The 23,949-nt window shown below is 44.4% G+C and overlaps 2 protein-coding genes across 2 annotated transcripts in view; both read right to left on the reverse strand.

The window, feature by feature from the left end:
- MATK (megakaryocyte-associated tyrosine kinase) overlaps positions 1-1,040 on the reverse strand; it is a 19,502-nt gene extending 18,462 nt beyond the window's left edge. Inside the window, exon 1 of the mRNA XM_019550623.1 lies at positions 616-1,040. The gene's annotated coding sequence lies outside the window, so the exon portion shown is untranslated. The remainder of the gene's footprint in view (positions 1-615) is intronic.
- Positions 1,041-11,278: 10,238 nt separating this feature from the next.
- The window catches only part of ZFR2 (zinc finger RNA binding protein 2), a 124,775-nt gene continuing 112,104 nt past the window's right edge, over positions 11,279-23,949 (reverse strand). Inside the window, exons 13-19 of the mRNA XM_019550679.1 lie at positions 22,568-22,745; positions 21,404-21,545; positions 19,245-19,342; positions 18,514-18,609; positions 16,684-16,795; positions 15,972-16,069; positions 11,279-12,561 (exon numbers count right to left, since the gene is read on the reverse strand). Coding sequence (XP_019406224.1) covers positions 12,379-12,561; positions 15,972-16,069; positions 16,684-16,795; positions 18,514-18,609; positions 19,245-19,342; positions 21,404-21,545; positions 22,568-22,745 — 907 coding nt within the window. The 3' untranslated portion in view covers positions 11,279-12,378. The remainder of the gene's footprint in view (positions 12,562-15,971; positions 16,070-16,683; positions 16,796-18,513; positions 18,610-19,244; positions 19,343-21,403; positions 21,546-22,567; positions 22,746-23,949) is intronic.

The raw sequence follows: 23,949 nt of genomic DNA on the forward strand, positions 1-23,949 counted from the left end.
TGACCCCAGCTGACTTCCTGCCCTTTGGGCAGGGGGCTGGACTCGATGATCTCCCAAGGTCCCTTCCAGCCCTAATGTCTATGAAATCTATGAAACTAGTCCCAATTGCCTTAGCCTGTGGAACTGAGTATATTGAATAAACTTCCTGATAGATACCACATATCTATGGTTCCTGCACCAATTCTCACATGCTTTAGGAAATTGCCCAGCATATGGAAACCAGACTGGTTTGAAGTGCAATAAGACAACTATGCCCTCAGTGCACAGAACTACTCCATCTTGAGAGCTGAAGGAATCAAAGGGTTTTATGTGCTGTCTTGGAGTAGACATGTGCTTTTGGCAGCTTACAGGAAGCCTACCAGGATCTCTGCACCAAAACTCAGCATGCTTGTATCTGCCTCCTAGAGGCACCCCCGCCTCACCAATACCCACCCACAGGGGATATCAGGAGGGCCACCTGGATACAGACGGACAGAGGCAAAGAGGTGGTGCTGAGCTACTCATCCCTCTGACTGCAGCGCTCTTCATTTGCAAGTCACTTGGGTCTCCTCTTTCCCCACCAAGAAAACACGTCACGCAGCTGCATTACTGAACCAGCCGGATCTTTGCGCTTACCTTCCTGGAGTGTCCATGCAAGGTCCTTGGTGTTAACGTTGGTACAGGTTTACCCGCAGCTTAATCTGGAGCCGAGTCCCAAGATCCGTGGAGAATAAACTCCTGTCCAGACAGAGGAGTGGAGCGTTACCACCCAGGGCAGCTGCAGCACCCTCAGAAAACTACTGTAGTTACGCTGCCTCAGTGTTATTTCCTGATTTCTCTTCTCGTTTGGCTCTTCTGCAGACGTAATGTCTTAGAGGTCCTAGTGCCTACTTCCTCCAAGTCAGGTTTATTATTCACCAGTGATTCATTAGTTGCTGAGGCTAAATCCTGGAGTGACTTTTGCCCCCTCATAACACATGCCCATTAAGGAAATCGAGGAAAGCATTGGCAATTGGCTGGTCTGCAATAATATAGCATTTTATGACATCCAAAGCAAACTAACATTCAAGTGATATGAGCAGAGTGCAATTTACTCCTACAACTTTATTTTTAGCGGCACTTATTTTTAGTGGCAGGGACTGCATAATCACCAGCGGGCGACAACGCGAGGAATCATGAGTGGCAGCAGCTTTCCCACAAGATATTTTGGAGCTTCAAGAAGGGAAATGTGATTAGACTCTTGTAGGAACCTTCAATTCTGGTCCCAGCTTCATCACTGACCTTCCTGCCTGCTGTGAGAAAGTCACTTCTCTGGGCCTCTGTGTTTCCAGCACTAAATCGGATGATAAAAATATTGACCTATCTCACAGACACATCATGGACAAAATTAGTAACTGCAAAGCATGGAGAGATCCTTAGCTCACAGATGCTGTACAAAGGCAAAAGATTGTGCAGTCCTCGCAGCCCTTACAGTCAGAACACGTGGACACAACCTGTTTACTAGGGAGTACAGTGGCTTTACACTGCAGTAAAAATGAAGTGGACACACAAGTACAAGTGTAAGTCACTCTGCTCCAGGACAACCTTACCCCTCAGGAAGCGAGGAGCAGCCACCACTGGTATAAGTTACATCTGTGTCCTGGTCCTGTGGTTACATCTCTAGCTGGTCCCATCCAAGAGAAGTCCTTGGTCCATGCAAATCAGCTGTCCACATTGCGTGGCCAAGTGCTGCAGTGGCACCTATTGGAAGCGGACAGCCTGGGCAATGTGGGCATTAGGGCTGTGTTAAATTTCGCCGGCAGTTTCGTTTTGATGCTGTTTTGACTTGTTGCGAGCTCGAAACAGGGAAATCAAAATGAAACAGAGAGCTTTGAAACAGCCTCGAAACAAAACAAAGCAAGTCAAAACGTTTCGAGATTTTTTAAACGTTTCCAGTTTGGAAGCTCAAGCTGGGCTTGCCTGCAGGGAAACAGAAGCTAAAGTAAGAAGACAGAGAGGGAAGAGGGGGGAAGGAGCGCTCTCATTATTGACTGGGTAGCTGGCCAGTAACTGTCATCCTTTCCTGAGGTCCCTTCTAACCCCAGTGCTCTGGGGCAGGGATAGAAAAACTGCACAAAAGGCAGCATTGTATGAACTGCCCTGCTTTCTGCCTTGGTGGCGGTCACTGAGCTGTGTCTTCTAGTTTTGCCTGTCAGCAGCTAGAGGTGCAGGGCCCCAGAACCAAGAAGCCCCTGAACCGATCTCCTCAACAGCTGGCAGGCTTTGTGGCCTCAGCAGGGGCTACCATCCTTGCAGCTTTCATCCTGCTGCACCTTAACACACACAATGTCACCCATGGCAGGAGTTTTGCTTGTCCACAGCTTGAGGTGCAGTTTCCCCGAAACCCCTGCACCGATCTCCTTGAAACTTGGCAGGCTTTGTGGCCTCAGAAGCGGCTCCCATCCCTGCAAGTTTCATCCAAATCAGGCCAGAAATGACAAAGTTATAGGCAGTTTCAAGCTTCCCCATTATAGCCTATGGGCAAAACGTTGAAACAGCGAAACTGTTTCGATGAAACAAAATGGAACAGCAGTTTCGAATTGAAACAAACTTTGAAATGAAACGCTGTTCCGTCAACATGCAAGTCGAAATGGAATGGTGCCGTTTCGCACAGCCCTAGTGGGCATGTGCCCATTCATTACTACACAGTAAACTAGAGGAGCCGTCCTCAACCTTTTTAGACTCAAGGCACCCATGGTTAGATTTGAGGCTCCATCAGAAAATGCCAGCTCTCCATTTTTACTTGTTTTTTGACTACAGAAAAATAATATATCAATTCTTCATTTGCAAGGAACCCAGACCATAACAGGTCAGAATATTTTTAACACCATTGGTTCCTATTTTAACAGTGCTAACATTACATGGCATACTATGACACCCATCTCATGGCACCCGAGGGTGTCATGGTACCCTGATTGAGAATCACTGTATTATAGAGTAAAATACGTTAAATTTATCTGAGTTAATTACGTCATGTGTCCATACCCAGAAGTTCACAGATCATTGATTTGTTCAGGAATTGAAACGAAACCAAAAAAATTTGAGAATTACTAGGTTTGTCTCAGCCTAAAACAAAAGGGCTGTTTTCCAGCAAAGTGATAAAGACAAATACATTCATTTTAGGGAACAACATTCCATTTTGGAGCTTAAGCCTTTTCAAATGAAACTCTGGCCAGTTCTGAAATGGTAATTTTTGGAGCAAAAGTTCAATGTTTCATTTTGGAAATGTCAAAACAAAACAGATATTTCTAATTTTTTCCTTAATGTTTCAGTGGAGACTGCAGGATTCAGACTGAGCTTGGGGATAATTTTGATTCCCTGCAAAATTGCATTTTTTTCCAGCAATTAAGCCGCTCCCCCAGATAGCTGGTGTTACCCATCACAGTGTCGGTGACATCTCTCGAGCTATACCACTCTGGAGGGACTTGGCCCTATGGCTTATATATCATAACCTGGGTTGTCAGAGGGGGTGGGCATCCTAGGGAAAGACCTTGGGCTGGCTATTTTGAAAGGTGACATGAAAAGAATCCGCATCCAAGACACGCTGTTGTGAAAATGACTGAAGATTACTTGTGAAACGACTTCTAGACCAATGCAATATAACAGGGACTTCGCAATGTGATTTGATACGTTTGCTATTGCTGCCCAAGGGTATTGACCAAGTGAATTAACAGCTTTTTCATTAAAAGGAAGTTGTAATGAGGAATTAAAAATATAACCAAGCAGTTCCCTAGCTATCAACAAAAGCAAAGGACTAACAATTCACGAGGACAATGCCGTGACTCATCTAAATACAGTGTTTTGGGGCTGGGCTATGATGCTGATAGTGTTTTTCAGAGACCTGGTGTTAATTATAGAGCTGATTCATTTTTATTCTGTTACATGTTTGTAAAAAGTTGCAAATACCACCACAGGTTCCCTGTGCCAGGCTCAGTATAAACAGTGAGACAGCACTTGCCTTGAGAAACTTGCAGTCTGAGCTGGGGTGGACCCGAGGAGCACTATGGGATGCCGGAGGACACAGAGGTCCCTGTTGTGCTCCACAGAGCATGTCATTTTGAAGCACTTTTAAAAAGTGGCTGTTTCCTTCACCATTCCTGTGGGCACTTCCACTAGTTTGGGAGCACTTCAAAGGGCACATACATCTGCCTGGCTTGCCCTCTGGCATGCTTCAGTGGCATTTGAATAGGGTAGTCATACTTCCCAAATCTCAAATGGCATACTCTGCTCCTTCCCAGCTCTCCTGTATATTCAGCTGCCTTATCACTCCAGTCTCAGCACAGGGAACAAGGGGGCGAAGGGGTTTTGTAGAGCACCAGCGTTGGGGTGGGGAAAGTGAGCTGTGACATGCCAGAATATCAGCAACCCTCTACCTTGCTCCCTAGCTGGACAGCATCGGTGCTGCTGCATTCCTGCTGAGAACCGGGCACAGGCGTTCATTTGACACAGCTGGGAGAGGGGGTTAAAATGGGGCTGTTCCAGTGAAAATGGGATGTATGGCCACCCACATCTTTCAAAATGCTACATCTGTCCGCACCCTGAGTGGCTCCATGTGTGAAAGGGAACGGATGGCCAGTGAAGTGAACTCAGCCACGGTCATGCAGGAAACCTGACCTGGATCTCGGGTCACAGGATAACAGCCTCACCTGTCAGCCAAAGTGGAAGCAAAAGGGAAAAGCAACTTGAAAACTGGACACAAGTTCATAAGGAATTAGGCATGTTGCAATGTGCAGGTAGAAGTGAAGGTCAGTGGTATGGAAGGGGGAGTTGCTAGAATAAATGTGCCAGAAGCGGTGGAGCATTTTCGTGTGATCAGACTATAAAGTGGGACCTGGGAAGGAGCTGCAATGGGCAGCATAAAAGCAGATTGAGAGCCTTCCAACAAAGCATGGGAAGAGAAAGCATGATGGCTGAGTAGCAAGGCTGGGCATAGATCCTAATTATCCAAAAAGTTTCCATCTGATCTGATTGTGGAATACCTGATAATAAAACTGTATGTTGAGGTACTATCCTTGCTATAAAATGGTGCTGCGGCACTGACTTTTCTGTTGCATGTTCCCTCTGCCCACCCACCCTCTTTAAAATCTGAAGTTAACTTTACAATTAAATTCTTTGAAATTAGGCTGGAAACAACCCCCAGACTTATACCACTGTTAGAGATTTGATGCATGATGCATTTCCTCAGGAAACTGGCAATCAAAAGCAGAAAGCCTTGCAACAGGGCTAGGTTAGTTAGTACCTAGGCCTACCTACAAAATAGCAGTTTCCTGTCCATTCTCAGATTATTCTTTTCTTTTGCACCAACTACAGCTGAATACACGAGGGATGAAGAATTCTAATGAAGGGACAAGAAAGAAATCTCATTTTAAGCTTCGTGTGATACCTATCCTTGGATGGGGGAAGGATTTCTAAACACTTCCCGCCACTGCAGCCAAGCTTGCAGGTTCAGCAATGGCTGTGTAAAGGCGTGTTAGCCATGAAGGCTCCAGGCAGCACCTGAAGTTTTTCCCACTATATTGCTATACCTAGTGAGAGCAGACCTCTGTGATGCTGCTGAAATCATTTGCCCCAAATCCTGGCATTGCTGGAGCTGAACTGGCCTTTGGAGAGAGGGAAATTTTAAGAGAAAAGCAAAGCTAGCATAGGCTTAAAGTAAATATTTTCAATGAATTTACACCTGAATTTAAACCAGTGAATTTACACCTGAATGAGGGAGTGGGATTTGCATGGGATGGAGACCTTGCTGTGCTGGTGCAACAAACTTGATCTATGTTTCTAAGGCTGACAATCTAGTTCAATAACGCGAAAGTCTTCATTACTATCCAACCACACTCCAATCATCAAGTCTGCTCCACCACGCGCTGTTTCAGCATTGTAGTTTCTTTCCTCCTCTCCAAGCTCTGTCCTTGTTCCTTTGGGTCAGGAAATCTCTTGGCATTTGTGAGAGCTTGGAAAACTCCCTTTCTAACTGTCCTTATATGCTAATAAAATGCTTTGAAATGCAAACTCTGGTTTGATGAATACCTTGCATTTGAAGCTTGTTTAACTTTGGACCGACTGCATGGTTGGAATAATAAGATATCACCTCCAAAAAATCCTTGTCTTGCATAATTCCTGGACTGTCCTGGCTACATTACTCTAACAGTACCAGAAGTCTGGCTAGGGGCAGAGGTGACTTTAGCTGCTTCAAAAAGGGATAGGAAGCTGCTGTTGGGGAAGGAGCTGTGACTGTCATATCTGCCTGCTAAAGTAACCATAGAAATGAGCTAAAAATGGCCTCACACCATTTGTATCCCAACAAGAGCATACAACAGGAGCATGCAGACATAGCAGTTACTAATCAACCGCATGTTTCCATAACTACCCAGGGGCTGGTGTAGTAGTTCAGCATTGTGCCAGAGATCATTTTGCTCTGTGTCGTGATTGCTGCGCATCCCTACTCCAAACCAGAACAATTTGCTGGGATGTTTCAGATCCACTAACAGACTTTCCAGGTCGTGTTGCTCAGTCTGTATAACCTATGTTAGTTTTAGGCACCCAACCAATGGCCTTGAGTTGCGATCTTGTCACAGTGGTCCTGCTTTTTGTGCTTTATTATTCCAGTGACTGCTTTTACTTCCCAATTCTTACTAGGAAAACTCTTCAAAGAGATGAGAAACTGTTGTGCCATCTCCTATGTTTTGGTCCAGGTAAGGTGCAAGGCTTCCTATGCTATGCCGACCACCCTCATCACCCACAGATGACACTAGTGATATATAGTATTTAGCACACCATGTCGAATCAGGTCTTTACAGTGGGGTTAGGCAAGTTCTGATGTATAACTGTATGGAAGGATGTCACTGGGTTTTACCCTGGGAGAGGCGCTTGTTTTTGTTACCAACAGAGCATCAAGCAAGCAGAACGGCAGTGGTTAAATAATACCATACCTTTATTTAAAACAACCTGCACAAAAACAAACTTCATCACAGTCTTTTTAAAAAAACATTGCTAAAAGATCAAAAAGATCAAACTAGAAAGGATGTTTTATTTCCCACCAACAGTGTGCGTTGTTAGCAAAATGAAGAAGCGTAGTACCACAAAACACAGCACATGACTGAGCTGAAATGTTAAATTCTAGCCTTTACATTTTCTACTTTCAGGTGAGGAGGGTTAATTTTTTGGAGCAAGGCTTATCATCTAGGCAAAAAATGCAGTCTCTTTCTAGCAAGTAAGGAATAGTTTTTAAAAACCTACACTGCTGCAAATCGGTCATTCTTGAATATTTTACCTGACACAGCGGCAAAGAGCATACATAAAAGGCAAGGAAAGACGTCCATTGAATACAACACACACAATAATGTAACATGGGTTTTAAACACTGCCAGTGAGATGGGACCTCCCGATAGAAACCACGCTTTATTTGAGCATACAAACGCTTTCTAAAAGTCCTGTGTGTGCCCTCTGACTTGCGAAGACCCACAGTATAATGTAAGTTAAAATGGCATGAACCAGCCCTAAATTAACCAGGGGCAGTTTCTGAAGATTTACTGTTCTTTTTTAATTTTTTTCATGTACAACTACCAGACTGTGGGCACTGATATCTCACAGGAATCAGAACCCAAATGCCCCACTTGGCTTCCTTCTGCACTCCAGCAGCTTCAACCAACATGTAAATAATGCTATTGCAACCTCATTTCCTTATTCTTGTCTCACACTGTCACAAAGCTCTGGGTTAGAGGAAGCCAAAACCCACTGCATCAAAATGATGCTGCTGGGTAATACTGCATAAAAAGGAGGAGAAAACAGATGTAGCCTAGTAGCCCCAGAAAAAGTAAGTCATGTTGTGAAGGTAAATGTACAAGTAGACTCTTTTCCTTGTTTGCTGCTATTCCTTGAAGTGTCTTACAGACCAACAGCAATCTAAATAAGGCATTTCTCTAGCACTTCACCATGGATTCAAATCATGCCAGTGCTATGAGAGACCCTCAGATGCCAAGACTCCCAGATTAGTGGCTTCTTGCATTCTTCCTGAATGCATGCTGTAAGGAATTCATCACAAACTCAAACAATGCATCTGTTTTCACAAATATAAACCTAAACCCTTGTACTAAGGAGTTCTATTGATACCTCCTCTAGAGGAACTCCTAGACTGAGACGCAGAAGTGTTATAACTCTTCTCCCAACATATTCAAAGGAAAAAAAAAATATGAACACCACAACTTCTATAGAAATACACTTGAGACCTATTTAGTAGTGAATTGTGAGCCTGGAATTAAATTTTTCATTAATCAGTAATCCTGGAAAAGGCCTTGTGAGATTAAAATATTGAATTACTTTTGAAGCTCCAAAGTAAATTATTAATGGCATTTTTTTAGAAACAGAAGGTGCAGACAACTTACAATTTTTGCCTGATCTGGCCATTGAAAGTGCTCTACAGTCATGACCTAACACAAGTGCAAAGGGCCTGATCCTGTGACACTCTGAACCTTAAAATACAGGAGGGGCTGTTTTTCCACCTATGCCGGGCAATATTTCTGTTCTGCAGCTGAGCCTGGGTGACTCCAGAACAGGTGTAGGGCGTTCTGTGTCGGGCCTGCGCATGCGGATCCCCACCATGGAGACAGCGCTACTGGAAGCGGCAGCCAGAAGGAGCTGCTGCCACCTGGGCTGCCCAGAAAGGCAGTCTAGCTGCAGAGCCACCCCAGCTATGCTGCATGCCCAGCGGGTGGCAGGAAGTGCCAGGGCCGGGCAGCGTGGGGTGTGGTGGGGAGGTGCCACAGGGCATGAGAACTCTGGGCTGTTGCAGGGCGGAGGCAGGTGCTGACCAGCTCAGGGGGGTGCGTGCAGGGGGCTCCCATGCACACCCCACCATACCCACAAACTCTCCCCTGCAAACCCCACAACTACACCCTCCCCCACACACAATAACACATCCTACAAACACCGCACCCACCTACACTCTCCTTTACACCCCCGACACACACATGTGCACCTCTAGTGGGAGTCCTGCTCACTGCTACGTGAACATACCCCACCACACATATGCACCCACATACACACACCCAGCCCCCCTCCCCACCACAGCCCCCTACAAACCCTATATCTACACACACACCCCCACACATTCCCACAACCCCTCCATACCCACATCTATCCCCACCCCCCATCACAAACCCTACATTCCCCATACCCCCCCACACCTCTCCAGCCCCCTCCCCCCAAAATATACAAGAGTAAGACTTCATTTTGAGCTATTCTGCAATCACTTATTTATACATGAGATGCAAACACACACAAATCAGGACAATTTAAAAAAATAAAATAAAATAAAAATATATTATAGTGGATATTTGATTTTTAGTGCATCTTTTCTTTGCTGGTTTCAAGATGGCAAACCCCCTTTACAAAAGAAGTACATCCAGGGGCAAGGCTAGGGACTTCCAGTGGATTAGGTCAGGGGTTACAGAGTGGGACTTCCAGTTCCAAGATGGCAACCAGGGGGCGTGGGACCTGTCAAGGGGCGGGGCCACTGTTGTAGCCCTCGACAACTCACCAAAACTTGTTTAGCGGCCCTCCAGCCGAAATAATTGCCTGCCCCGGTCTACCTCATGGGACATGCTGTGAAGTGCCATGAGTTAGATCAGGAAGTTTTAGTGAGGATTTGACTAAGGAACTGGGGTGCTGGATGTTTGGGACAATCACTATCCAGGCTCTCAGCTAACCGACTAGTGAGCACCTTCTTATAGTATTCATTGATTAAACACTACACATTACACAGAAAATGGAAGCATAGCACTCCTTTATTTGTTTAAAATTGTCTCCTTTTAACTGGATAGCACTACAAAGACAATCAAATGTTAAAGCCACATTACAGGCTGTTCTTTAAACACTTATAAGGTAAAATAACCAAACAAACTGTGTTAAGTGACAATAAATCACAATACTATCAAGAAAGGTCTTTCTTAACAAATGCGTTGTGCAACCAGCTGAGAAACCTGCCACATACAGCTCCATTCAAATAGTATGGCCTGTCCAGCTCCAGGCTCTCAGCTTTCCCAGCAGGGCTTGCTGGTTATACACCAAGGCCCAAATTCATTACACTTGATGTGCCTATAGGGCACTCACCAACTGTGTAAATGACATTTTTGGCACTTATGCACAATTTGATTATGTTACCCTTGCAGCATAGATGCCTAAGTATCCACATGGAGGATCAGAGAAGGATCAGGGAAAGCGTGGGTCCTTCACAAAATGGGGGAGGCCACCTAGTCGCAGGGGATGCAGCAAAGGCTGAAGTGCTCAATTCTTTTTCCACCTCAGTCTTCAATGTCAGCTCCCAGATTACTGCACCTGGTAGCACAGTTTGGGGAGGAGGTGAGTAGTTATCAGTGGCAAAAGAACAGGTTAGGGACTATTTAGAAAAACTGAACGTGTCCATGTCCTTGGGGTTGGACGGGGTGCATCTGAGGGTACTGCTGGAGGAAAACTTGGAAAATGCCTAAACAGGCATGTGGTGGTTTAAAGCAGTATGTGACGACATCAGAGAGAGACAGAGGCTGGGAGGGTCCAGAACCCATCATCCTGTTTCCTGCATGAATGCCTTACCTGCTGAGATTATAACACAATAATGCCTTGCTTTTTTCAGGATATGGGTGTGTTTGCTGCCTGGCTAGTGCATACACTACTATGCACTCTCGGTAGCCATGCAGACACATTGGTAACAGAATTGCACACTGTGCATACATGCCAAAAATGCCATTTACACAGCTATTCAGTGCCATTTAGGCATCTAAAGAGTGAGAGAATTCCACCCAATGGCCAAGACCAATTCCTTTATCCCCATTCCCCTTTATGGAATTAAAGACACCCTCACTTGCTCAGCATCAGGTTTTGTGAAGTGGTAGATTATAACAGTAAGTCCATCAGTGCCTGGAATTTTCTATTTTTGAGAGATTCCTGCCTGCACAAACTGACAAGAGTTAAAACTGTAGAAAAGGAAAGGAAAGAAAAGGAAAGGTCCTCAGACACTACAGAATAGCTTTTCATTGCGAGAGTCCTGGCCACTTCTCTTTAGAAGGCACTCATTGAGACACAGAGAATCTCCCTGTGGTTAGGTTAATTAAACAACATGTATTAGAAAGTAAGCGCTCTGATTCTGTTACCACTTCTGATGGTTTAATGTGGCACTTAGTCAGGCTGCCATTTCTGCTGGAAGATATTTAACACTCTCTAAAGAAAACTGCAAAGTTTTTAACCACAGTACTAAACAAGAGAAACTATTATTTTTAGGTAGCATGTTAGAGATGTTTTACAGCATACCGTGTCTAATGGAGAACTGCAAATCCAAAGCAATTAAATATTTAATACTTTGCTATCTCTGCAGGTTCATTTCCACTCCCAACTGTCACTTATAAGTTGGCTTTTTTTTTTCCACCCCAAAATAGCTAAGGAAGTGGTTTATGTACCTCTGTACAGCTCCAAAATGGGAGCTCATAAAGTGCAAGAGCCCCTTCCCAACCCCCAAAATCTTGTCCATTCAGACACTCTAGATCAGGCTGAAAATCTAAAGTGAACAAGGAAGCATCTTTAAAGACACTAATACAATAACCCTGTGCTTTTCTTTGCGTCAAGGGTGTTAAACATGCAGCCTGCAGGCCAAATCCAGCCCACAGAGCTCCTTTGTCTAGCCTGCTGGGCTACCAGCAGGTTTGGGGGCATGCCTGGTGGGGGCCTGGGGAAGCAGGCTGCTGCAGAATCCGAGGCTCTTAGACCTCAGTGGGCCTGGCGATCAGTGGCAGGAGAGCAAGCAAGGGCTGACAGAGCTCCAGTTGCCCCCCTGCCCCACAGCTGCACTGCCTGTCATCACTGCCATGGCCCTACCTCCCCAGCTGTCAGTACCCTGCTGTGTGACTTGTAGTGGAGGCAGAGCTGGAGCTGCCACTATGGCATGGGGCATACAGCAGTGGCAGCTCTGGCTCTGGCACGTGGCAGGGGCCAGAGCTTCTGGATCTGGATCCAGCCTGGGATAGCAGCTGAGTTTGACACCCCTGCATCACATGTAATGGGGCATTTATGAGCTTACAAGAAACGTCAGATTTTTAAAAAATGCCTGCCTTAGTCCACCTGTTCTGCTATGGGTACTTTCTTTTGTAGTGGGGTGGATAGGAAGGGACATAATAGAAGAAGAACTGTTGCCAGAGCAACTTTACCACTGTGGAATGATGCAATTTCAGCAATGATTTAAGCACCATTTAAAACACCTACAATACATTATTTCAAGGAAAAAAATAGTACAATTGTCAAATGTCAGACAAAACAGCAGCTTCTATATTAAAAATTAAAGCAATGTGAACTTTGTCCTGATGACTGCCACAGCAGTGGTTAGGCATCACTGTCATCTTCCTCTTTTTTGTCTTTCTTCCCGTCGCCCTCGCCCTCTGTCATCTCACTGACGTCTCGTCTCCTTTTTCTGTTGCGTTCATTAAGTCTATTTTTAGGAGGCGGCAAAGGGTCCATTCCAAGTACTTTGTGTATCTGCCTGAAAGCTAGCATTCTTAAAGCATGCTAGGGGAAGAAGGAGGAGAAATATTAAGAATCCAACTAGTATGAGGATAGTAGTAGGTGGGGCAGGGCTGATACTACACCAGTCTGCAATGCTTTCTGTGTGCAGCAGCCCTTAATGTCACATACTATTCAGCCTGGAAGTAATAGTTAATGATGACAACATGTTCTTTGTATCTATATTTGATACATTACTATGAGGCCCTAAGCAAACAAACTGGAAGCCAAGGTAGTCTATTCCACTGAAAAATCGGACCAAATTTTGACTCATTCAAAGGTTGTTGAGTCTTTATGGGCTGTAATGGGCTTTCAGCCAGGCCCTTTAAGAACTACAAACTACCATATCTGAATTTGCAAGAGAAAGAATACAAATAAAAAGTAGCAATCTTCCAACACAAGGAACCAATGTGTGGACTGCTGAACATATTTGATGATGAAGTAAACGAGGAGAGGATTAACATGTTGCTGACCCACTCTGATCTATCCCACACTAAGAGGAAACTAAACTGAGGTAAATTTACTTCTTCATGAAACAAGATTTATTTTTCATGAACCAACATATCAGCAGAGTTCAGCATCCACTCATTGCAGGATGTAAGGGACACACTAAATAGTTATGGTGCACCTGTGGGGGAGAGAGGTGGTGGAATCCCCAACCTTGGAGATTTCCAAGGCCCCGCTCGACAAAGCCTTCGCTGGTCCGGTCGAGACGGTCCTGCTTTGAGTTGGGGGGTTGGACTAGATGACCTCTTGAGGTCCCTTCCAACCTGAATTTTCTATGATTCTATGATCTGCTGATATAAGGTAAACTCCCCCCTTTTAATCTGACTGCCAGCCCATACTCCACCCCAGCCTGGAATGAGCTCTCCCTTCCTTTTTTGATAAAAGTGATTCTAAAGTCTTCCACCCATTAATCCTAGACATCTTTTTTAGACACCAATACAGGCTGGTATTTGCTGTGAGTAGTTAGAAAATACTAAATAGAGTTTGTGACTTCACTATAAACTAGGAAGATGAAAATTCAGTGTTTTACCTGGATGAGAGCTAAGACTGTTTCACAGGCTATACGTGACTCAGAAGCAGGATCAATTTGAATTTCTGCATCAAGTATCTGAGTTCAGCCTGCGACCCTGCAGGGTTCAGGCAAGCTTGGTTAAACTCAGAACCATGTTTACTGTTTCTCAGCATGGTCTGGCCGGTTTCCAAGAAATTCTATTTTTCACTTTTAAAAATTGCGTAACGTTGCCTGAGTGTAACAAGCGCTAGTAGTCCCTGCGGTGGTGTGACACCCCCTGGTGGCAGCTCAGCCCTTGTCTTGTCTAGCTCTCTTTGGGCACTCTCTCCTTCTTCTTGTCTGCCACACCTTGATGTTATCTTTTAGAAACAGGGAGGCTGCCCCAGGGCTTCCCAAGTCAGAACTCCTCTCATGAATACAGGTGTCCGTACTCGTTGCCTGAAGAGCTAATTATGTGGCTCCAACTGCCTTTTACACCACGCCCATGCCTCGCAGGTATTATCAATCGTATCAATCAACAGCCCCCTTGGGCCATGGTCTCACCCTTGTGACTGTGCCTCCCTGCCCAGGCACTTTGCCTACTTTGGCTACTCCAGGCTTGCCTTCACCTGGGCACTCTGCCTCTCATGGCAACTCCTGAGTACTGCACCTCTGCCTGTATTCCCTACCCAGGCACTTCACCTATGTGGGCTACTCCTAGGCACTGTGTCCTGCCCATTCAGGCTCCTACCTCTGCCCCCTCCTGGGCTTTGGGGTGCTGGTCCCAATCTCTGGGCTTCTTTGCCATGCCTATGCCCCTCTCCAGGCTTTGGGCCCCTGGTCCCAATCTCTGCCCGGTTCCTGGGCTCTGACCTTGCTCCCAGGCCTCTGGCCCTACTCCTGAGCCTGTTGGGACCTCCTTTACTCCTAAGTCCTGTCCACAAACCTCTAGTGCTGCTTACCCCAACTCAGCTGTTACCCAGGAGTCCTGCTGCAGCCCTGCTGCCCCAGAGCTCCTCTCTCTGTGTCTCTCAGGGCTAGACTGCTGGACCACCGCAGGCTCTGAGCTTACATGCTAGTCAGGTGACACCCCTTGATTGCCATCCAAGTCTCCTCTGCAGCTTCATCTCCTCATAAAGTGAGAGGTGTGCATTAAGTGCCCTGTCACACTGACAATATCCAGGCATTTCTCCTTGATTAGTACTAATACCATTGTTCCACTGGCCAAAAGGAGTCGGTTTTGATATTGAGCACAAAACATACAGTCTCCAGTTTTCTTCTTCATGCAATATATAATTAATTCAAGTTTTGATGTTGGCAAATACAAGATACACCACCCTACCGTCAACAAAGTTAACAGCATTACAAAGAAATATTATGCAAATTAATTTATAGTTGAAGTTTCCTCCCCACTACTTGCAAGCTTATGACTATGACAAAAAGATCAAAGAATGTATACCTTCATAACTGTAAGTATTGTATTTGCTTTATGCTTTTGGCAATAATTCTGTGTTACAGGAAGGGTAGCCATTCCTAGTCATCCAGGTATCCTGACTTGGCCATCTACATGGCATTTTTGGCTGTATACATACCAAAAATGCCATTAACACTCCAGGTAGGAATTCTGTTCCTGGACACAGACTGCACTAGATAATGCTTCATCTGTGGTGTGGTATCAAGTGTCTTGCTGAAAAGTCAGAGAGACCCAAGTTCAAATAATCCTGGGCAAAGGAGAGGGCCTAGAACTGAGCTTCCTAGGTGCATGCTCCAACCACTGAACTACTGGGGCCAAAGGACAGGAAGTCTATCGTCCCTTCCTGCTATATTTTGTTGCCTGTGTTCATACATGGATGGCTATGTGGGTGCGCAGGCTTATGTATCCAGCAACGGAATTCCTATTTGAGGTGTATGAGGCATTTTGGCATTTAGATGAGCAGAAATTCCAAGCAAACCACCAGATCTGGACGTGTGGATGACCAGGAAGGGAACAGAATATCACTCCGAGTATCACTGTTTTCCCAACAGTCAGTTTCCTATCTTCCTTATGTCTCCCACCAACGCTTCCAACCCACAAGGGACAGAAAAATGTTGCACAGAGGCAAGCGCAACACTGAAAGAATTGGACTAATTTTCTTTAAAGAAAACCTCACCCTTCAATATGAAACGTAGTTTACTTTGAGATACCCCTTTATTTAAAAAAACCCCAAACAATAGATGCAGCCTTCAAACACATGGAAATCTGCCATGTGTCTTTTTAGTGTTACAAATGCAGGCATGGACTCTGTAGTTTCAAATCTGTAACTGCAAAAGGATATACTCACCCCACATACCCACATACATGATACACCTCTCCTTAGACAATGTTTTTATTGAAGCTTATTTCTCAAAGCTTTTATATATGACTGCTGTCCTTTTCTACCTGTGCACTGGCTGTAACATCTTCTCGTTCCTGACTGGTCATTGTCTCTAAAGCATCCATTTTGTCTTTCTCACAGGGATCTTGTAGTCCAGGTCCATCTGAACACAAGGGATAAGAAAGATACCATGATACCAATAAATTTACTGTGGCCAGGTTTAAAAGGGGAAACTAATGAACAAAAAATACATGTTATCAATTCCTAGCTGTGCTGCTAGTTATGGTTTATCACTGACACACCTCTTCCCTAGTTTTGCTGTTTGGTTACATTTTGCATGTCATTTGTTTTATGCGAGAAAAATTGGTTTCACCTTGGGATTCTTGGGGACTGGCACGATGCTGCTGTACAAAGGTTTAAACTGAAATATTTTTCCAATGGTATTTTTACAAGTTTTAATGAAAATCATATTAAGTTCTGGACAGTTTAGGGAGAAGTTAGTGTGGGGCAAAATTGCTGAAATTTTTTCAAGAACTCCAAGTATCAACTCCTCTTTCTGAAAAAAGGAAAGATAGCAATATGTCTGAGTTACAGGTACCATGCTGTAGACAAAGCAGTGTACCAATATACTGCATTTCCACTGTCATGCCACAATATCAGTTAAACAGGAAACCATAAAAGAGAAGGTATGGAATGTGAGATGTTAATACAAAGGACATGAACTGCTGTCCCAGAGATTTTATGGAGAACCAATATAAATATTAGTTGAAAACGGACCCATCAAGAGTGTTCCTGTGGCTACACATTCGAGAACTCGTCGCATGGCATCACCAGGTCTTAGACGGCTTGATGCACTGCTTAAAACCTTTTCTACAAGAAGTTCCATTGCCTGCAGAGAAGATGAAACAAAGTTTGATTCTTTCATTAATAAAACACAAGCAAAGCAACTATGACATTTCTAAAAAACAGTCATGCTGTATCTTCTACAAAAAGCTGGTTTTCTCACCATCCACAGGGAGCAGAAAATGAGCAGGCTCAGCTCCCAAGCTGCTGCTACTCAGATACTTATTACAAGGAAAGATCTTTTTTTCTTCATTTTGCCTTTCAAAAACATTGTATGCCAAAAAAACCCACTGTATTAATAACTCCCTCTGTCCCCCAAAAGGTGAGGCACTGCAGGCATCTACCTCCAGGGTGATGGTTATCTGTCCACTCGAGACTCTGGAATAACTAATATCAGTGCATAAACCCATGTAAATGGCAATGGCATAAATGTTTCATAGTTTCATATTTTCATAGATGTAGGGCTGGAAGGGACCTGAGAAGATCATCAGGTCTGACCCCCTGCCCTGGGTAGGAGTGAATGAATACTGGGCTCATATGACCCCAGCTAGATAATTATCAAGCCTCCTCTTAAAGACCCCCAGGGTAGGAGCCAGAACCACTTCCCTTGGAAGTTGGTTCCAGATCCTGGCCGCCCTGACGGTGAAGTAGTATCTTCTAATGTCCACCCTGTATCTGCACCCCATGAAAATAAATCAGCTCCTGGAAAATCCCCTTGCTTGCCTACTCATAGTGCAGTAGGGTTGGAGTGTTGTAGCTGTTTGGTCTAGGAATTATGCAAGAAGAAAGGCTGCTTTGGTGATATCTTTTATGGGACTAACTGAATAGTTGAGAGAGCTGTTGGACAAACTTTTGGGAACAAACTGCCCTTTCTTAGGTCCTGACTGGCACTCTTCCAAAAGTTTTTCATCATGTTTGTGTAATCATATGTTAAACACAAGTCTAATACTACCACCTCATGCTGTAACATGTGAAGACATATAATGAGACAGTTTCAGTCCTACAGTTAACACAAACTTCCAGCTGTAGGGATAATGGTGAAAGAAAGGGTGCTTATTGTAAAGAAGACAAATGTGCTTCTGTCTCAAGAAAGCAAACTGTTTCTCTACCAGTGGCTTACTGAACGTGGCCATTTAGAAGGGTTGGAGGCTGCTATTTAAGCACTAGCAGAGTTTCTTTCCCAGGCTAGCTCTCATTTTTCCTGAGAATTATACTTTTTGGGCCAGATCCAAGGCAGCATTTTGGTACTGATGCTCCCATGGAAACCCCAGTGAAAGGGATTTTAAGTACCTAAATAGGATCTAAGAACTGGGAATGCCTGCTTGGATCTGTCTCTCAGTTCACTGAGGCTATCCACAATGCCACGGCACTGCAGGAACAGCCCTTTAGAAGACAGTTTTGTAACCATAATTGTATAGTTTACAGGAAAAAAATAATAAAGTCCAGGTGGTAAAGAGTTTCGACTGTAATAAAATTCTCCACTGAGTGTTTATTTACTTAACAGGAACAGGATTCCCAAATGTGTTCTGTAGGAAGTAAGTGTGCGTCTATGGAGTACCTAGCTGATCTGGTGTTTTATGGTATTTTTTTAAGTACAGTATAATGCATTTTAATTGCAACGGATTTAGTTATGGTAGGATCTTGAGCCCTAAACACACATCTGACTTCTCATTGTTTACAGTCATGCTGTTGGGGATTGTACATATTAAGACACAATGATAACCAAAACAAAGGGGGTGACAGAAGAGCCATCACTCTCCTTACCCAGTCTGGTAGTGCCCCCCAGGTTGGTACACGCTGGCATAGGTCTCTCAGAATTCTGATGATAATTACACAAGACTGCAGACCATTAGCTCTAGCCTTTATGAAAAGAAACAAGATGTCTGCTAATAGAAAACACATAAGACAATAAAAGCCCAAGTCATCAAAACAACAAGACAAAAGTATTAACTCTATTAGACCATAAAACCTAGATATCAGACGTTTCTTAAAGACTTTAGATCTTAAATAACTAGGCTATTACAAAGAGAAACACTCTCTGGACACCTGCTCTATTGAAAAGATGTAATAGAGCACTGTCATTCCAAACACTGCTATGGTAGAACACAAAAGCAAAGACGACAAGAATCTGTAACACAGAAAGCTGTGTAATCACAGGAAGACAAAAAGGGCTTCAGGCACACAGCACACCTCCCAGGACAGTCTTTTGGTCCACAGGATTTGGTTTTACCAATTGCATTAAAAAAGCAATGGTCTCCTTTACACTCTGGAAATATTTCTATTTGAATGCACTGTGCGGAGGTCAGAACATGTGTGTTTGGACGTCCCAATTATGTTGCTTTCACTTCAGACAAACACGGTCAGCTTAGCAGCGCAAAACTGCATCTTTTCTACCTTCTCTTTCTCTCCCTCCCTTTTGTCAAACTAGTAAATCCATGTAGTAAACTGCACAACACATCTCAAGGAATTTGTGCCAACTTGGAAAAGCTCTTTACCTGGAACCATTTAGCATGACGGAGGGCAGCCAACGATTCTAGACATTTATGCTGGCTTAAAACATCGCAGGGGTCAGGCTGAGATTCGGTTGCAGCTTCTAAGAGGGAAAAATACATTTCCTTTTCATAATTTATTCCCACATGTTCATGACCCAGAGCCATGAAAAGACCACAGGATAAACAATGTATTGTTTTTTAATATTATTTTAATATGTATTATTTTAATTTGTATTAAAAGATTTTACTTTTAAATTAAAAGATTTGTATTAAAAGATTTGTGGCACTAATCTTAATTTTTTCTAATGTAACAGGATCAAAACAGCATCACAATGTATAGATAGAAATCACACCCAAAGACTTAACAGTGAATGCAGAAAAGATGGTGACTGGAGAGTATGGTCTCCACTAGTAGGTAACAGTGTTTTAAAACTAATGTTTTAAAACTAGCAAATCTTGACTATAACTAACTCTAACCAGCACTCCCAGGAGGTTTAGGAAAATTTTAAAAATTTAAGGGAATTTTAGGAGAATTCTACTTTCTGGTCTGAGAAAGTACTGTGAAAATACTCTGAGGGTGCATCTATACAAGACGTTTCCTGTAGTTGCCTAATTAGCTCCACAGTAAAGTCTCTGCATCTACATGCATAGCTCATCTAGGTCACAGTAAACTAATAAACACCACCATAGGTTAGTACTTGTAAATACAAGTACTATCCTGCAGTGGTGTTATTTATTACACAGCAATGCACATGCAGACACTGATGAGGCTGGCTGGGACATAAGGGTGCTTCCACATTCAGGGGCTGCCTTCTGGTTAGCTCCATACTGAGGCACCCTTGTGCCCCAGCCAGCCCCTCCACAGCATGTTGAGCTCGGTCAGAACAGCCCCAGGCTGGCAAGCTGACCCCCCAGGGCCCTTGCAGCTGGGATTGCTCTAACCCAGCTCAATATGCTGTGATTCCAGGTGCACGTGTAAATGTGGCATCGGAACAATAAACTCTCGTGTGATATTTGCCAGGGTTTGTTGCTTTGCATCGACTGCATGTTTAGATGCACCGTGACAGCAGTATCAAAATCACTACGGGTGTGCAAAACTTTGGGTGCTGATTCGATTCGGAGGAGATTCGGTTTGATTCGGTGGCCAAATCTCCAAATCCAAATCAAATCAGGCGACCAATGTAAAGGTCTGAATCGATTCAAAGCTCTCCGACTCTTCAGAAAAGATTAGGAGAGCTTTGATGATTTGGCCAGTTCCCGGTGGCTGCAGCAGGGAGTTGCAGCCAGCTCTGAGCTGGTAAGTACTAGGGGTGGGGGAGGTAGGGCTGGAGGAGGGGACCATGGGGGGACCCCTGCCAGTCCCCCAACCCCTCTCCCCCGCCAAACCCTGCCCGGCCCAGCTTTGTACTTTAAAAAAAGCCCCGGTGCTCACTGGGTGCTGCCAGGCAGGGGGGTGATCCCTGCTGCCCCCACTGCATGAGCCCCTGAACCATCCCCCCTACTCCCACATGGGTGCCCCGCCTGGGCCAGCTCCGACCCTTTAAGAAAAAAAAACAGAGAAAAGCCCTGGGACTCACTGCTCCTGCAGCGGCCTTGGGGCTTTGGGGGGGCTCGTGCAGAGTCCCTCACATGGCACCGAGGATCGCCCCCCACCAGCAGGAGCGGTGAGTCTGGGAGGGGGTTTCGGGTTTTTTTTTTCCTTAAAGGGCTGGAGCTGGCCCAGGTGGGGCACCCATGGGGGCCTGAGGGAGCAATGGGGGGAGTTGGTGGGCTTTTGCAGAGCCCCCCATGCAGTGTGGGGCAGTGGAAGGCAGCAGGGATCGCCCCTCACCCGGCAGCACCCACTGACTTGGTGCTGTTTTTCCCCCCAAGTGCCAGTAGCTGGGGCGGGTAGGGGATGGGCCTGGCTGATTTGGCAATTTGGCTACAAATCAGATTTGGCAGAATCAAATCAGGACAGTGATTCAAATCACCAGTTCGAATCACTGTGCCCCGAATTGGCCGAATCAGAAGCAAATACTAGCTGCTTCACACAGGCCTACAAATGACCAAATAGCGTCTGCCAAGTCACCATGGTTCTCTTATTTGAAATGATTATGTATTTAAAGGCTAAGAAAATATCTGATGTACTCAATTAATTTCAGACTAACTGATTTACTCACCTTTGTCAACAGAAGTGTCTTCTCTCATGAGGGGAGATGTAATTGAAATTGTGACCTGCATTTTTGGTTCCTTGCATGATGAGATTACTATAGTCGCTTCTGCAGCATCAGATGAAACTTCATACTTGTCCTCAGTTAATGTCTAGGATGTGAAAAGGGGGGAAAAAGGGACACTTGTTTCATCTTCAAGCATAAATCAGAAAAAAACAACTAGTTCATTTACTAATCAACTGGCTAGTACTGCATTTGCAAGGTTAGCATCAGTTTCCATTATATCAGTAGATAGACAGCACATTGGATGATTACTGTAGCTAGCGAGTCTCAGGCTCTGTCCATTTTGGCCCTGGGCGTGGAATTCAGGAGAGAGGACCCTGAGATAACTAAGGGCCAAAATTGGGCAGGCAGTTCCTGGTCCCCAGTGGTGGCCTGGATTCATGTGTGTGGAGTTCAAGTGCTGTGCTGGGAGTAAATGTGCATGGGGCCAGGCAGAGGTACGGGAACAATCCCAAGAGATGACTGTTTTACTTATATTATATTATAGTAGAGAAATACAATGATTTAATAACACATTAATTAATAATATGCTGTTTATATTACAATATTCATACTGTATTTATATTCACTTTTGAAATGGGATGCAGCTAAATTCCAAAAACTTGCAGAGTAGTGTCTTGAATCTAAAAAGGTTGAGGACCACTGCGGTAGGCCCTTGGAGATCATGCTCTCTATATATCCCAGGCCTGACATACAAAACCTTGTCATTCAAGCCAGGAAAGCTTCCTGAACACTGTCTTTTCAGGCTAATTGTTACAAATTGCATTAGAGACAGGATGCCAACTGAAGACTGATCCATATTATGCCATTTAAAACCTGCGTCTTGTATATAAGGGAAGAAAGCAGTTCAACCAAGCCTGTAAGCTACTCATTAATATAGAGGAAACTAACAATTTGAAGTCCATTGTGCAAAACCCTGGAACATGTTTCCTTTTGGTTGCAACTCCTATGGACAGGGAGCACTTTATCCATTTGGTTTTGCATGTGGTGTGGCATACTTAATCTTTAATAAGCAGAAATAAGATTCTTCTATACTCTGGGTATCTATTTCTTGTCATTTAGGAAAGGAGAAAGAATCTCTAGTAAACAGAGAAAAGTATCAGGATTCACCCTTACTGAAAGTTGCTTGGGCAGCTGCTCTGTGATATTCTGTAGGAGAGAGACTGTAGGTTTTTGGGCAGACAATAAGATCAGATGAACATTCCTGTCTCCTCGAAGCAAAAGCCCTTTTGCCAGAATGCCAACTCGCATTACACCTTTCAGAATTCGGGGCACATCGTCTGCTTTTCTGTGGAAGAGAGGAACAACAGAAAAACAATAAGAAAGCTATCTACAGGGAATCCGAGTCATTCACAAACAACCTCCACATATCTGTAAAGCAGAACTAAAATGCAGTGGATGACATCATAGGCTCCGTAAGTAAACTCCTGGGCTCTTTTCTTTCAGCAGAAAAGCACTACAATTTTTACACACGACTATGGCTCTGCTGCACAACTAACACCACTGAAACAGCTTTACTGACAGGTGTCAATTAAACAAGCTGCTATGAAGACCAGGCAAATGATTTAGCAAAATGTCTTTACTTTTTGCCTGTGCCTTTGAAACCCTTAATGTCCCACTAAAGCAGTGATTCTCAATCTTTTTAGACTGGAAGCACCCATTAGACTTGAGGCCCTACTCAGAAAATGCCAGCTCTTAGTTTTCTCTTGGTTTTTTTTTTTACTACAGCAATTTTTCTGTTGCAAAGAACTCAGAAAGACCACAATGGGTCAGAACATTTTTCATGCTATGAATTTCAATTTGAAATGTATCAGGGGTATAGGTTGTAGCCTATAGGTTGTGGTCTAAGCTCTAAGGGCATAGTTGGTTTAATAAAAGACATCAGATTTACTCAAAGAACCTTGTCTGCCTATTTGAAATGTATGGGCTATTTATTATGCATGTGCTCTGGGAGCGGGGAGGGTGTGCTTTAATTAGTCTGAGAACTATTCGAATTTAAGTGCCCAGTGTCTCATGTATCATTGTCCCTGTGCTTGAAAATGGTGGCGGTTAAAAATGGTGGTGGGGGCACTTTATCTAAAGTTCATCAAAAGTTGGAGTCTGCTGGACTGCAGTAATTACCATGCTCCAGCAGACTCAATTAATTGACTCTACTCTGATGCACTGTAATTACTAGGCCTGTATGAAGCAGCTACTATTCGGCCAATTCAGAGGACAGTGATTCGATTCAGCGATTCGAATCACTGTCCTGAATCGATTCGTCCGAATCTGATTCGGCGATTGGGCTGCTGCCAAATCTCCGAATCAGGCAAGCCCATCCCCTGCCCCTCTCCCAGCCCGGCAATGGCTGCTGTGCCCACCCCAGCTCCCGGCTCTTGTTAAAACAGCTGCTGCAGGAGTGGGGAGTCCAAGGGCTTTTCTTGTTTTGTTTTCTTTCTTAAAGGGCCGGAGCTGGCCCAGGCGGGGCACCCACAGGGGGTCTGCAGGGCTTG

The sequence above is a fragment of the Crocodylus porosus genome, unplaced genomic scaffold (assembly GCF_001723895.1).
Source record: "Crocodylus porosus isolate Cpor-Errol unplaced genomic scaffold, CroPor_comp1, whole genome shotgun sequence".
Taxonomy (NCBI): Eukaryota; Metazoa; Chordata; order Crocodylia; family Crocodylidae; genus Crocodylus; species Crocodylus porosus.